Source organism: Monodon monoceros, unplaced genomic scaffold, assembly GCF_005190385.1.
Source record: "Monodon monoceros isolate NGI ecotype Baffin Bay Population unplaced genomic scaffold, NGI_Narwhal_1 Super_Scaffold_7, whole genome shotgun sequence".
Taxonomy (NCBI): domain Eukaryota; kingdom Metazoa; phylum Chordata; class Mammalia; order Artiodactyla; family Monodontidae; genus Monodon; species Monodon monoceros.
The window spans coordinates 12121072-12135666 of NW_021703784.1; the positions used below are offsets into that span (position 1 = coordinate 12121072).

General features: G+C 34.7%; 1 protein-coding gene across 2 annotated transcripts in view; it reads right to left on the bottom strand.

Moving 5' to 3' along the window:
- ARHGEF12 (Rho guanine nucleotide exchange factor 12) overlaps window positions 1-14595 on the bottom strand; it is a 141983-nt gene that overhangs the window by 49766 nt on the left and 77622 nt on the right. For both annotated transcript variants that reach the window (XM_029207188.1, XM_029207190.1), the window contains 4 exons: window positions 6429-6527; window positions 5701-5750; window positions 3513-3570; window positions 1039-1217 (listed from right to left, as the gene is read on the bottom strand). In XM_029207188.1, coding sequence (XP_029063021.1) covers window positions 1039-1217; window positions 3513-3570; window positions 5701-5750; window positions 6429-6527 — 386 coding nt within the window. The remainder of the gene's footprint in view (window positions 1-1038; window positions 1218-3512; window positions 3571-5700; window positions 5751-6428; window positions 6528-14595) is intronic.

Sequence of the window (14595 nt, forward strand, 5' to 3'; positions counted from 1 at the left end):
AAAAAGAATAATATCTTACACTTTCCCTCCTTTGGATTTTTACTATCAACCCCCGTGCATGGTTCAAATTCCCAGTATTTCCTACCTGAAGTATTAAGACAGATCGCTAATTCATCTCCTGTCATTTCTCCTTGTTTTACAACCCTGTAATATTTTATCAAATAAGTCTTCCTAAAATCCTGTTATAATCACATCACTCTCTTCCTCAAAAAATTTGTTATATATTCTTACTGCCCATTCAGTTACCTGTAAATTGGCCTCGTAGTTGTGACTTTTCAAAACAAATAGTCTTACTTTTTTCTACTTTTTTCTCATCTCCTACTTCATAAATCTTTAATGGGCAATCAGCCAAACAAGAGTCCTGGCTATTTCCCCAAAATACCTGATGCTTTCTTGGCTCTTTACCTCTGTTAATCCTGCTTCCTCTACCTGGGTTGCCTTCTTCCCCACTGCCACCATTAGAATGTTACCTGTTTTTCAAGGCTCAATTCAAATAACAGCTTTCCATAAAGTCGTTCCTTATCACAACTGGATGTGCTTTCTCCCTCCTTTGAAATCTCACAGAACTTAATATTTTCCTTCTCATAATGTCTACAGCTGCCTCTGTAGTAAAATTACTTGTATACTCTTGATTCAATCTCAAACAACAAAGGTTTATTAAGTACTTCGTACTATATGCCAAGCAATATTTCAGGCTCTGGGGACACAACAATAAATAAAATAAACAAAAAAAACCTGTCCTCTTAGAGTGTATATTCTAAGATAACAAAGGACATTGAACATAGGATATCTTAATTATATTTTTGTGGGTGGCACCCTGTTTTGTATATGGTAGGTGTTAAATATTTGTTGAATTATATCTGCTATCCCAATACCCTGTCATCATTCCAAATCATTAGGTAATTATTTTTATCAGCAAGTTATCTTCTAGAATCTTAAACTTAAATTTGTTTATCAACTCAACCCTTTGAAACTCAACATAAAGCAAAGGCATTATTATACAACTGAGCATTTACAAAGACGTTTTCCCCCTCTTACCCCCATGAGCACAGGACTAGTAATTCTCTCCATATTCCCAGATGTTCCAGGTGAATGAGGGGATGTCATGATGGGAGACATATGTCCAACGACTGATGGCTCTACTTCAGAATCAGCAAGTGGAAACTGGGGCGACCCAGGTGGGCGTCCCTGAACAGTGAGAGCTACATAGGAACCCGCTTGGGGTGGGCAGATGGAAGAAAGGGGAGGGAAGGGAAAATAACATTGTCAAAAAATGTTTACCACTTAATCTCTGATAGTTCTAAAAGGTCCAGTTACATGAGAAAGCTTCATCGTCTGCTAACCATTTCCCCACAGAAGAAGAATCCTATCCGTCATTTCCCTTTTATGGCTCCCCTAAAATTCTAAAAGGACAATGCAATTTTCAGATAGCAAATCGCTTACTCATGAGGTCAGATATTACTTAAAAGCAAGTAAGATTTATAACTCCAGTAATTTTTTTTTAATTTAGAGAAGAATAAGTTATTATCAACTATCAACTATAATGGCTATGTTCAATCAATTCCTCAAATGCAAATTTTAAAAATCACCATATTAAGATGATACTAATTAGACAAGGTTTAACTAATTTTCTCTGATGATACAATTTTAAACTAACTTTAAAAAATGTGTGTGACGAGAAATACCCGACAAAAAGCAGAAGAAAAAACCCACAACAAATAAGTAGTGAGTTTTTTTAAAAATTTTAAAAATTTGGAGAAGACAAAATTTTAAAAATTTGGAGAAGACAAATTCACTAGGCATTTTACAGGGAAAAAACTATGGAAAGCAAAATTACCCATAACCAGAAAGACTCTGAAACAGACATTCATGAGTTATCTAGAATCAAGAAGAAATAATGCTTTCCAAATAAAAAACTTTTCTAGATAACTGACCTTTAATGACAAAATCTTTCTCTTAGACTTTTCAGTAGAACTTTAAATTGTATTTCATACTTTTTCTCCCAATTTAATCCTCCCATGAAACTCGCTAGTAATTATTTCACAGTGTTTGGGGTTCTAAAAATTTTTTTTATACTTAGTGATCACAAATGCTGTGATATTGGGGAGATTTTAAGCACATACACTTTTTAAAGTTTTTCAGTCATATTTCTCTCTGTCACAAAGTCATCTAATATATCTTACTGACTTATCCATGTGCTTGGTTCTCATAGCCTCCTCGTTCTTCCCTTCTCTTCTTTAGATGTTTTTAAACTGGTTTGATTTGAAATCACTTTTATTATGTCTAGAATATGCACTGAAGAGTAGGACATGAGGGAGCTCTACTACAAGTATAGCACACAGGGTTTAGGCATTTCAAATTTATATCTGTTTTCGATACTCAGAGTGTGTTTTATGCTTATTTGAGTTTTTAGTTAGGCTCTTGTTATTGGATAAGTAATCTATTGCTACAGTCCTAGGATTTAATTTTTTAAGTAAAATTGATATTGGAACAAGTAAAATATATAACCTAAAAAGCTAAAGAAATAATCTTTTCATACTCTGCAACAGTTAGTTATCAGGCATATATTATCGTAAACCATCATATTTATGTAGCACATAAAAATTCATAAATCACAATCTCATTAAATAAGTAATCAAATTTATTCTAGTATGAGGATCTAATTCTGATCATCCCATTGCTTTTTAAAATGTACTCAAGTTAAGAACTAAGATCAAAGTGATCATTTTAGAGCACTGGTACTCTGATGAAGAGATAAAGGGATTCACAGGTTGCTTTACCTAAGCAATAATAAGGCCAAGAAGGATTTGTTTGTTAAATTTATTCTAAAGATGTCCACTTAATGAAAAGAAGTAATATTAAATAAAAAAGTAGTGTTTCTGCTTGGCCATAAACAACTATCCCTTAACTGTAGTCTATTACGCTGTGAAATAGTCTGATGCAGAAGACTACAAATTCTTAACCCTGGAGATTTCCAAGAGAAGACCACTCCCCTGGATTATTTAATCATTTACTTATCTGAGGGAACATGATTATGCTACGTGATTTTGAAAGTTCCATTTCAGTTCATCCAGGCCACTGTGTCTAATTTCTCAACCTCTTCTCTTTCAGGTCGACTCATGCATTTCTTTCAAATATACTTTCATTATTACCAAGAATAACAAGGACATTACAATCAACCACATAAATGAAGTGGACTAAAGATAGTTATTAGTAAATTAAGAATTTTCACCTCAGACTTTCCTTTAATACAGGGGTCAGTAAACTCCAGCCAAGGGACTAAATTCAACCCACAGATTGTTTTGGCAAATATTTAGTTTTACTGAAACACAGCCATACCCGTTCATTTATGCATCATCTATGGCTGCTTTCACATTACAATGAGAGTCGAGTAGTAGATTATCTGACCCACAAAGCCTACAAAATTTACTATCCGGCCTATTGCAGAAAATGTTTGCTTATCTTTGCTATAAGGGTTTCAGAAAACAAAACTGAGGATAACATTCACCTACATTTGATTAGCTTCACCACTTCCAGATGGTTTGAATGAGTCACCAGAGTTCCATTCACCTGTAAGAAAATGAAAATAGTGTCTGTCAGATAATTCTAGTTGAGACAATTAAACTGACTTCAGGAATTATCATATGTAATACAACCAATTATAACATAGTAAACAGGACTATATTAAAATGCATATATATTTGGTTCAATAGTCACTTTTACCACTATTCTATAAGGTATACTCAGCAACAAAATGAACTTGAGCACAAAAAAAGGCCTTGATTTAAAGAGACGCAAGAGCCGGGGTGGGGGGGCGGATATGGGGATATATGTATACATATAGCTGATTCACTTTGCTATACAGCAGAAACTAACACACCATTGTAAAGCAATTATATTCCAATAAAGATGCTTAAAAAAATAAAAAGGATATTATAACTATTATAACTTATTCACCATGAAAAATGACAAAACATACTATGCAACAGATTTGCAAATCCTTCACAGTGAAGAACCCTTGCAAATTAAAAACTCCCTTTGCTTTTAATTACAAATTCACTGATTTTCCAAAGGCATAATAAATTTTTTAAAAGATGAATAAGCAATATTTCTCCAATAATATTCAATTTACTATTAGTTTTCCAATCATCACCTAACCTTTACAAAGAAAATTAATTTTCAGACACGCTAAACGTAGGAAGTGTTATCCAAAGTTTCCACTAAACCAAACAAATTAAGGTAAAAATATCAAACATGAATCTAACATTTTTTCTCTGATGCAAGTAACACTAATTTTTACAAGTTCAAATATATCGGGGTATAAAATAGAAGTAAAAGTACACTTGTCATGCCCACCAGAGATGATCACTGTTAAGCATGATGTTTAATCTTTGAGACATATTCTAGCATACACACACCAGATACACAGACACACATACATATACTTTGTAACTGCCCTTTCCTGCAAATAAAAAAGCACTGTTTTATTACATTATGGATGTCTTTCAATATAGGTACAAACAGACCTAATCTATTCTTTTTAAAAGCTGGAGGTGAAATGCAATTTATTTCTTTAGCCCTCAGTATACGCATATTTAGATTGTTTACAAGTTTTCGATACAATAAAGCTTAAATGAATTTTCCTGTACACGTATCACTTCACATTTAAACACCTATTACCTTAGATAAGCTCCTAAAAGCAAAATTGTGGTCAAAGGTTATATACTTTTTAAAAATATGTAACTTTTGATACATATTCACAAATTTCCATCCAAACAGATTTTACCTAATTTATATTCACAACATGTTTATGAGAGTAGCCATTTTACCATACCCAAACTATGCCAAATGTGTATCATTAATCTTTAAAATTTCTGACAACCAAATATATTTTCACCTATCATTTAATTTCTACTTCTTTCTTATCAGTGAGGTTGGACATACCCTCATTGATATATTATTTCAATTACTTTGGAGAACTGCCTTATAAAATTCTTTGCCCCTTTTTCTGTCAGACTATTTATTCTTTTGTTAGTAATTTGAAAGTGCTCTTTACAATTAAGGCTATCATATTCTGTAATATATTTCAAATATTTATTTCCAGATAGTTCTTTGTAAATATGTTCATGGTGTCTTTTCCTGTATAGTAATTTGATTTTAAGTAATCACATTAGTTAGTTGTCTTAAGGGTAATTAGTGACTAATCCATTCTTTCCCTACTGATCAGAACTTAAGGGCTGTTTCTGGACTCTCTGTGTTCCACAGACAGGTCCATAGGTATAATAGAGTCACTTGCTTCAAATCAATCTGCACCATCTCACCTCACACTTATCCATACACATAATACCTCTGCAAAGTTCACTTAGAACAAATAATCATTTGGAAGCTTGACAAGGAATGGCACACCTCCCCAAATTTATTAATAAATTTTGAAGAGAATTTCTTGCTAAGAGATTAACTTGGAGAAATATGATCTTTACAACAGCGAGTTATGACTCCATTTATTCAAGCCTCTTATTATGCTTTTCAGTAAAGGGTAACGTTAATTTTAGAATGAATGAAATAAGTTTTTATAGTCAATAAATCCATCATATATAATCTGTAGCTTTTAATAAAAATCCAAGTTAAAAAAATCAAAATATGGCTAATATATGCTGTTTTTTAATTCTATCATAAATTCCATAATAGTCTTTTCCTTACCTTGATGATTCGATCACCTGTCTGTACGCCAGCCCGCATGGCTGCTCCATCTGTAAGAGAAATTAATTCTTAAAATGCAATTCATTTACCTTCACTGATAATCTTCTTGAAAGAGAGGCAGTGTAACAAAATGGTTAAATACATGGACTGTAAAGTCAGGCAGACTTAGGTCCAAATCCTGCCTCTGCCACTCACTAGTTGGATGACCATGGACAGATTTTATGTTTTTTTTACTCTAAGCCTCGATATCACCTGTAATATAGAGATAAAAAATACCTACCTCAAATTACAGCAACCAAGATAAAGGAAGTATTCAATATATGGTAATAGTAGTTCAAGATATTATTGTCATTTGGGAGAAAAGGATGGATATTTTTGAGTCTACAACCCCTTCTTTAATCTGTCTCTACCCAAATATCTCTGGTGCCATTAAGAAATAAAATTCCACAAACTTCTATAAGTGATGATGAGTAAAGTATCATGACTAAGGAGTCATATGATTTCTAAAACAATATAAGAACTGTTTTCTTTCCATAAAGTACAAAAGAAAATCAACTGGGGTAAATTCATGCCTATAACCGTAACACCAGAAACAACTCCAGCACAATAAGGCCATATGACCTGTAATGTATGTGATTATTTTATTCTAAGCAATAGACATTTTTAAACTATTCTATTCTTACTCTGTTTGCTCCCAAGTGACAAGACTGTTTTTAAAAATGCCTTGCCTTCTTTGACAGACTGTACGAACACTGGATTGTCTCCACTGACCGTCAGCCCAAATCCATTGTCATCCTTCTGGATGATCACACAACGCTGAACAAGACCTGCACAAGAACCAAAGGGTAAAGAGAGAAGGAAAGAGAAAACAGAGAAAAAGACAATAATTACATATTAGTAATGAACTGTAGTGTATCTGGAGAAACACAAGGTAGTACATGAAACCCATATAAAAAATAACAGCACTAACCCCATAAGCAAAACAAACACAAGAATATCACAAAGAATCATATATACTGGTTTCTCACAGGGAAGGTACAGCAGAATTGCTCCAAGATTAAAAACAGCTACGGCAAACTGGAAAATATGAAGTATTAGAGAGGAGACAGACAGAATGCCCATTCACATCTATGCAATTAATTTGTAATATAAAATCCTCCCCCACCTCCCTGTGTTTTTGGTTCTCTAACTGGTGTTTAAACCCAAGATAATCAAATATTTTGGGACACTAGGCTAGAAGCATCCCATGGTAAACTCTAGAGAAGTCCAACCTTACTCTCAATAAAATATACTCAGAAAAACAGACTATAAAAAAGAAGGAAGTGCTTACAGAGCACCTGCAGCTCTTCTCCTGAAAGGGAGAAAGAAAAGGAAAAGTCCAAAGGAAAGAAAAGGAAAAGTCCAAGGGAAGAAAGACTTTGGCTCGTAGAAAAAATAAAAAGAAAAGAGAAAAAAAGTAGGAAAGATAAAGAAAGAACCTGTGAGTTCAACCAACTCTTTGATTTCTTTCATATACTTACCTGATTCCTACAGAGAATTTGTTTTCCTTCTAGTTAAATAGCAAACAAAAATTGTCAAGGCAAGGTGAGAAGAAGACCACAACCAAAGGAATAGGGACGTCCCAAAACAGAACCCTGATTAGTGCCCAGGGCTGTTTTACCGTAGATCAAGATCAGAAGATCCTGAACTCTTTGTTAGCCAAAGATTTAATATATACTTCCAGCTTTTCAGAATCTAAGTGTTTTACCAAAAATCAGTATGCAAAACATGTAAACTAACACAAGTATAATGATGATTAGAAAACAAAAACTACTTCAAAATTAAGATTTTTATACAAAGAGCCATGATCTTTTAAATAAGTCTGATGTACAAAACAAAGGAAATGCTAAAGATTGCACATTAATGAATATATATGCATATTTCTTGCTGTTAATGAAATGACACAAGTATGAGCCTACTACAGATGAAAAACTAGAATAACTGGATCCCAGAATAGAAAACACAAACTTGAACCTTAATTTATAACCCTACACAAAAATTAATTTACAGCAAATTAGGGACCTGAACATAAAAGCTAAAACTTTTCATAAGAAAACATAGGAGAAAAGCTTCAAGACCTTAGGATAGGCAGAGAACTTTTAGGATGCAAAATGCATCCATAAAAGAAAAAACTGGTAAATGGGACCCAAAATTTTAAATAGCTGCTTTCCTAAAGACACTGATAAGAAAATGAAAAGGCAAGCCCAGTGGGAGAAAATATTCGCATTACGAATTATCTGATAAAGCATTTGTATCCAGACATACATTAAAAAAAACAACTCTACAACCCAATAATGGAAGACACATTTTAAAGGGACAAAAGGTTTGAACAAAGAAAGATACACCAATGGCCAATAAGCACATGCAAAGGTGCTCAACATTTGCAGTCTTCAGGAAAATGCAAATTAAAACCATAATGAGATACCACTATACACTAACTGGAATGGCTAAAAATTAAAAGACTGATAAATACCAAGTGCTAACAAGGATGTGGAACAACTAGAACTCTCATACATTGCTGGTGGGAATGTAAAATGGTGGAAATTTCTTATAAAGGCAAGTATATATTTACATATGGCCCAGCAACTTCACTCCTAAGATAAATGAAAACTCATGTCCACATAAAGACTGGTAAACAAATGTTCACAGCAGTTTTGCTCATAAGAGACAAAAACTAGAAACAACTCAATTGTCCGTCAACAGACAAATGGATAAACAAACTGTGGTACAGCCATTACAATAAAATACTACTTAGCAAGAAAAAAAGGAAACTACTCACACAGGCAACAAACATGGATGAATCACAAAAACATCATGTTAAGCAAAAGAAGGCAGATACAAAAGAGAGTACATACTACATGATTCCAGCGTAGAACAGGCAAAAAGTAAACGAGTAAGGAAAAGCAGATCAGTGGTTGCCTAGGAGCAGGATGGCGTGGAGAGGTAAGAATGACTGCAAAGAGACATGAAGGAACTTTTTGGGTTGATGGAAATGTTCTACACATTAATTAAGGTAATGGTTACATGAGTATTCATCTGTCAAGACTTAGTGAACTGCACACTTAAAATGAGTGCATCTTATTTTATGTAAATTAGATCTCAAAAAAGTTAATTTTCAACATTTAAAAAACGAGTGAGACCTCAATTCTAGAGACTACTAAATACTGAACAGTATTTGAATTCACGGTGTCACCACTCCTACAAAATAGGAAACTGCAATGGGGTCAGAGGAAAGATAACCCATCAGAATTTAACCATTTTTCTTTTGTTTAATGTTGCTTCCTTCAACTAATTAGGAAAAACTCTAAATAGAATGGGTATAAATACATAAAATCAAGGAAAAAGACATTCTTTATAAATTTCTAGTACATAATACAATAAATATAAGTATCAGAGAATAAAGTTTTACAGGAATCTTTTAAAATGCACACCCACTTTTAGAAACATAAACATCTGATGCCTTTCTTTACAGTCATTTGAAATTTCAAAATAAATTACATACTTTGAATTTTTAAAAGTCAAGACAACTGTAGCACTGAATATATATATTTTTCATGCTATAATCATCCCTCCCAGTTATCTCATCTCACTTCCAAAGGGCTGAAAATGAGTGAACTGAAGGATTCTAATATTGATGTTTCCTGTGCTAAGCCACTGGGCTTCTTAAGACTTTCTTCCAGGTCCCTGTAGAGAATCGGGTACTTGTACACAATGAGGGAGAGGGGTAGTGGGGGTTAACAGTTTGCTATGTTTATGTATTTCACTTGAATATAATGTACCTAAAGTATTTAGCTTAATGCCTGACAAATACTAAGGGTTCATAAATGTTAGGTATTATTTTATTATGACTAGGGGTGGGTTGCGCTTGGATTTTCCTGCTCAGAAATATATTACTCATTTACCCATGCCATCAATTTAAAATACATTTGTGTTAATGAACTCCTATCATTAATGTAAATGCTCCTCAGAAGGATCAATTCTCATTTATGATGTCTTTGTGTGAATTTTGTTTTGGTTTAATAGACCAGCAAATTACTTTGAGATGGGGAAGGAAGTAAGGAAATTTTACAGAGCTTCTTGTGATAGGTAACTTTAGAAGATGAGAGACAGCATGACGCCCTCAAGAAACAAATCATCTCCTCTTATAAAACTTTCCCTAAATATCAAGACTGTGTTAGGTGCCCCCTTCTAGACTCCCACTGCACCCTCTATTTACTCTCAGAGTATCTTTATCACTCACAACTGATTTGTATTTGTTTTTATCCTCTCATTAGATTGAATACTCCCCTGAAAGAGTTCAGGGGCTCTATCTTGTTTACAAACTTATCTCAGGACCTGGTATATGTTCTGGCATAAAAGGAAATTTTTTTAAATTGCTAATGAATTAACAAAAAATCACAAAAGTATAGGAGTCTAGAGATGAACGGAAGCTCAGAAAGGGAGGTGATCAGAGAGAAAAAAAATACAACTACACACAGTTAACTTTAGCAAATATGCTTAGGGTCCTAACAGACTGCTAAGTACTGAAAGAATTTATTAGGGTTGCCTCAGAATACTGCAAACCTGTATTCTCCAATTCAAAACTGTTCAGCATGATAACTTTCCCCTTTAATTCTACATGAAAAGGAGAAGATAAGGAACAAAGAAGAAAGAGGAAAAAGGGAAAGAGCTATGTGAGCATCATATTCATCTTTTTCCTCTCCTCAACACCACTATACTGTCCATTTATCAATATTATTATTCTAAGTCCATCTACTAATCTGAGACTCTGATATACTTGAATATCTAAGAATTACTAGACTACCAATACAAAAAGAAAACATACATACATAGCCAATTCAGAATCTGTAGAATTCAAATTACTGAAATGTTCTACTTATTGTAGCCCAGAAGCTATTTTAACCCACCACACAGGATAAACTCCACCCTTAACATTGACATCACCAATACTGACTATCATACTTTCGAAATGTCCTTTTTGACAAAAAAAAAATCCACTTTGCTTTAGCAAATTTGTATTGAGCATCTGTCTGCTCGTTATTTAACACTGTAACCTGCAGGAATACAAAACAACTAGGAGTCTTTGCTCTCCAAGAACTTAAAATCTTGAAAGGGAAGGATAATAGAGAAACAAATAGAGAAACAATGGCAACATCTAACTAAAATGATATGATAACAGGCCCTATATGTTATTAAAGAAGGGAGAGAGAAAAGGTGGACTCCTAATTCCAAAATAATCATTTTTGAATTTCACTAATTAAAAAAAAAAACTTTCCATCATTTTAACTTTTTCTGGTTCTTACAAACACATATAGCCCATGGTTTGTTTGTTGGCTTATTTTGCTAATTCCCTTATTCTCTGGTATAAAGAGTATTAATTATAATCACTATACAAGTGTGTTTATCTCTGATTTTTTTTTTTTTTTTGCGGTACGTGGGCCTCTCACTGCTGTGGCCTCTCCCGTTGTGGAGCACAGGCTCCGGACACGCAGGCTCAGCAGCCATGGTTCAGGGGACCAGCCGCTCTGCAGCATGTGGGATCCTCCCGGACCGGGGCACGAACCCGTGTCCCCTGCATTGGCAGGCGGGCTCTCAACCACTGTGCCACCAGGGAAGCCCCATATGAACATTTTTTCCCACAACTATCTAGTTTTGTTTTTTTTAAAAATAAATTTATTTATTTATTTTTGGCTGCATTGGGTCTTCGTTGCTGCGCGCGGGCTTTCTCTAGTCGCGGCGAGCGGGGGCTACTCTTCGTTGCGGTGCGCAGGCTTCTCATTGCGATGGCTTCCCTTGCTGTGGAGCACGGGCTCTAGGCAGCTGGGCTTCAGTAGTTGTGGCTTGTGGGCTCTAGAGCGCAGGCTCAGTAGTTGTGGCGCACGGGCATAGTTGCTCCGCAGCATGTGGGATCTTCCCGGACCAGGGCTTGAACCCGTGTCCCCTGAATTGGCAGGCGGATTCTTAACCACTGCGCCACCAGGGAAGCCCCACAACTATCTAGTTTTTAAGTGCATATGGAATATTGGTAACCAAGTGCATCTCTATTATCATACTTACAAAAAAGCACTTCTTTTGTACCAGACTGTAAACTTCTAGAAAGCAGGTACAGTCTCCTATTATCTTGATATCTATCCCTTAACATAGTACCTGGCATATAATAGGTGCTCAATGAATATTTACTAAGTAAATCTGAACTTATTTTATAAATAAATCATACTCAGTCACTTTTCAGGAAAAAGTAAAATCATATCCATGAAAACGATGCCAAGTAGAGAAATACTTCTACACAGACACTAACCTTCTGCCCTGGCTAAATTCTAACCAAAGTAATTTGATACTCCATCTACCCTAAATTAACTCCTCTAATTCTTTACTTCCTGTCTTTTAAGGAATATGATATTTCACCTGGAAGCTGATAATAAATGTCATGCTTCATATTATCAGTGAAGTAAAGATAGATGGTCTATCAAACTTATGTAAATATTATCCTTTCCTATTTTTTTTCTTTAGAAACAAAGGACATGTTTTCCTGTTATAATAACGTGACTTTTTTTTCTTTTTAAATGTTTTACTGAAGTACCATTAATTTATAATATTCTGTTAGTTTCAGGTATACAGCATACTGATTCAGTATTTTTGTTATAATCTATTACTACAAGATACTGGATATAGTTCCCTGTGCTATACAGTATATCCTTGTTGCTTATCTATTTTATATATAGTAGTTTGTATCTATTAATTCCATACCTCAAATTTGTCCCTCCTCCCTTCTCTCTTTCCTTTGGTAACCAAAAGTTTGTTTTCTATATCTGTGAGTCTGTTTCTGTTTTGCATATATTGATATATTCATTTGTATTATTTTTTAGATTCCACATATAAGTGATATCATATAGTATTTGTCTAAGCATAATGCTCTCTAGGTCCATCCACATTGCTGCAAATGGCATTATTTTTCTTTTATGGCTGAGTAATATTCCTTGGTGTGTGTGTATGTGTCTCTATGTGTGTGTATACACAAGACATCCTTTTTTTGAAACTGAACTATAGTTGACCTACAATATTGTGTTAACTTCAGGTGTACAGCTAAGCGATTTAGTTATATACATATATATTTTTTCAGATTTTCCATTATAGGTTATTACAAGATGTTGAGTGTAGTTCCTGTGCTATATACATCTTCTTAATTCAATAATCTGCTGACAAGCACTTGAGTTGCTTCCAAATCTTGGCTGCTGTAAATAGTGTTGCTATGAACATTGTGGTGCACATGTCCTTTCAAATTAGTGTTTTCGTTCTTCCAGATATATAAGCAGGAGTGGAACTGCTGACTCATATGGCAGTTCTATTTTTAGTTTTTTAAGGAACCTCTAAACTGTTTTCCACAGTGGCTGCACCAATTTACATTCCCTCCAATGGTGTACAAGGGTTCCCTTTGCTCCACATCCTCTCTAACATTTGTTATTCGTAGACTTTTTTTTTTTCTTTTTTTGCGGTACGCAGGCCTCTCACTGTTGTTCTCACTGTTGTGGCCTCTCCCGTTGCGGAGCACAGGCTCCGGACGCGCAGGCTCAGCGGCCATGGCTCACGGGCCCAGCCGCTCCGCGGCATGTGGGATCTTCCCGGACCGGGGCACAAACCCGTGTCTCCTGCATCGGCAGGCAGACTCTCAACCACTGCGCCACCAGGGAAGCCCTAGACTTTTTAATGGTAGCCATTCTGACAGGTGTGAGGTGATACTTCATTGTGGTTTTGATTTGCATTTCTTAATAATTAGCAATGATGAGCACCTTTTCACATGCCTGTTACCCATCCGCATATCTTCTTTGAAAAATGTCTATTCAATTCTTCTGCGCATTTTTTGATTGGTTTGGGTTTTGTTTTGGTTTTTTTTTCAATATTGAATTGTATGAGCTGTTTGTATACTTTGGATATTAACCCCTTGCTGGTCACATCATTTGCAAATATTTTTCCCCATACCATAGGTACTCTTTTCGTTTTTTGCTGTGCAAAACTTTTAAGTTTAATTAGGTCCCACTTGTTTATTTCTGCTCTTATTTCTTTTGCCTCAGGAGACTGATCCAAGAAAACTTTGCTACAATTTATATCAAAGACTGTTCTGCCTATGTTCTCTTCTAGGAGTTTTATGGTTTCAGATTTTCCATTTAGGTCTTTAAACCATTTTGAGTTTATTTTTGTACATAGTGTGAGGGAATGTTACAATTTCATTGTTTTACACATGGCTGTCCAGCTTTCCCAGCACAACTTGTTGAAGAGACTGTCTTTTCTCCATTGCATACCTTGCCTCTTTTGTTGTAGATTAATTGATTGTAGATGCATGGATTTATTTCCGGGCTCTCTATTCTGTTCCATTGATCTATGTGCCTGTTTCTGTGCCAATACCATGCTGTCTTGATTACTGTAGCTTTGTAGTATAGTCTGAAGTTTGGGCGGGTTATACCTCCAGTTTGTTCTTTTGTCTCAGGATTGCCTTGGCAATTTGAGGTCTCTGGTAGTTCCATATAAATTTTAGAATTATTTGTTCTAGTTCTGCAGAAAATGTCCTGGGTACTTTGATACGGACTGCATTTAAATCTGTAGATTGCTTTGGATAGTATGGCCATTTTAATATTAATTCTTCCAATCCAAGAGCCTGGGATATCTTTCCATTTCTTTGAATCATCTTCAATTTCCTTCCTTCCTTCATCAGAGTTTTACAGTTTGCAAAGTAAAGTTCTTTCACTTCCTTGCTTAATTTTATTCCTAGTAATTTTATTTTTTTGATGTGATTTTAAACAGAATTGTCTTTTTTACTTTCTCTTTCTGATATTTCATTATTAGTGTATAGGAACACAACAG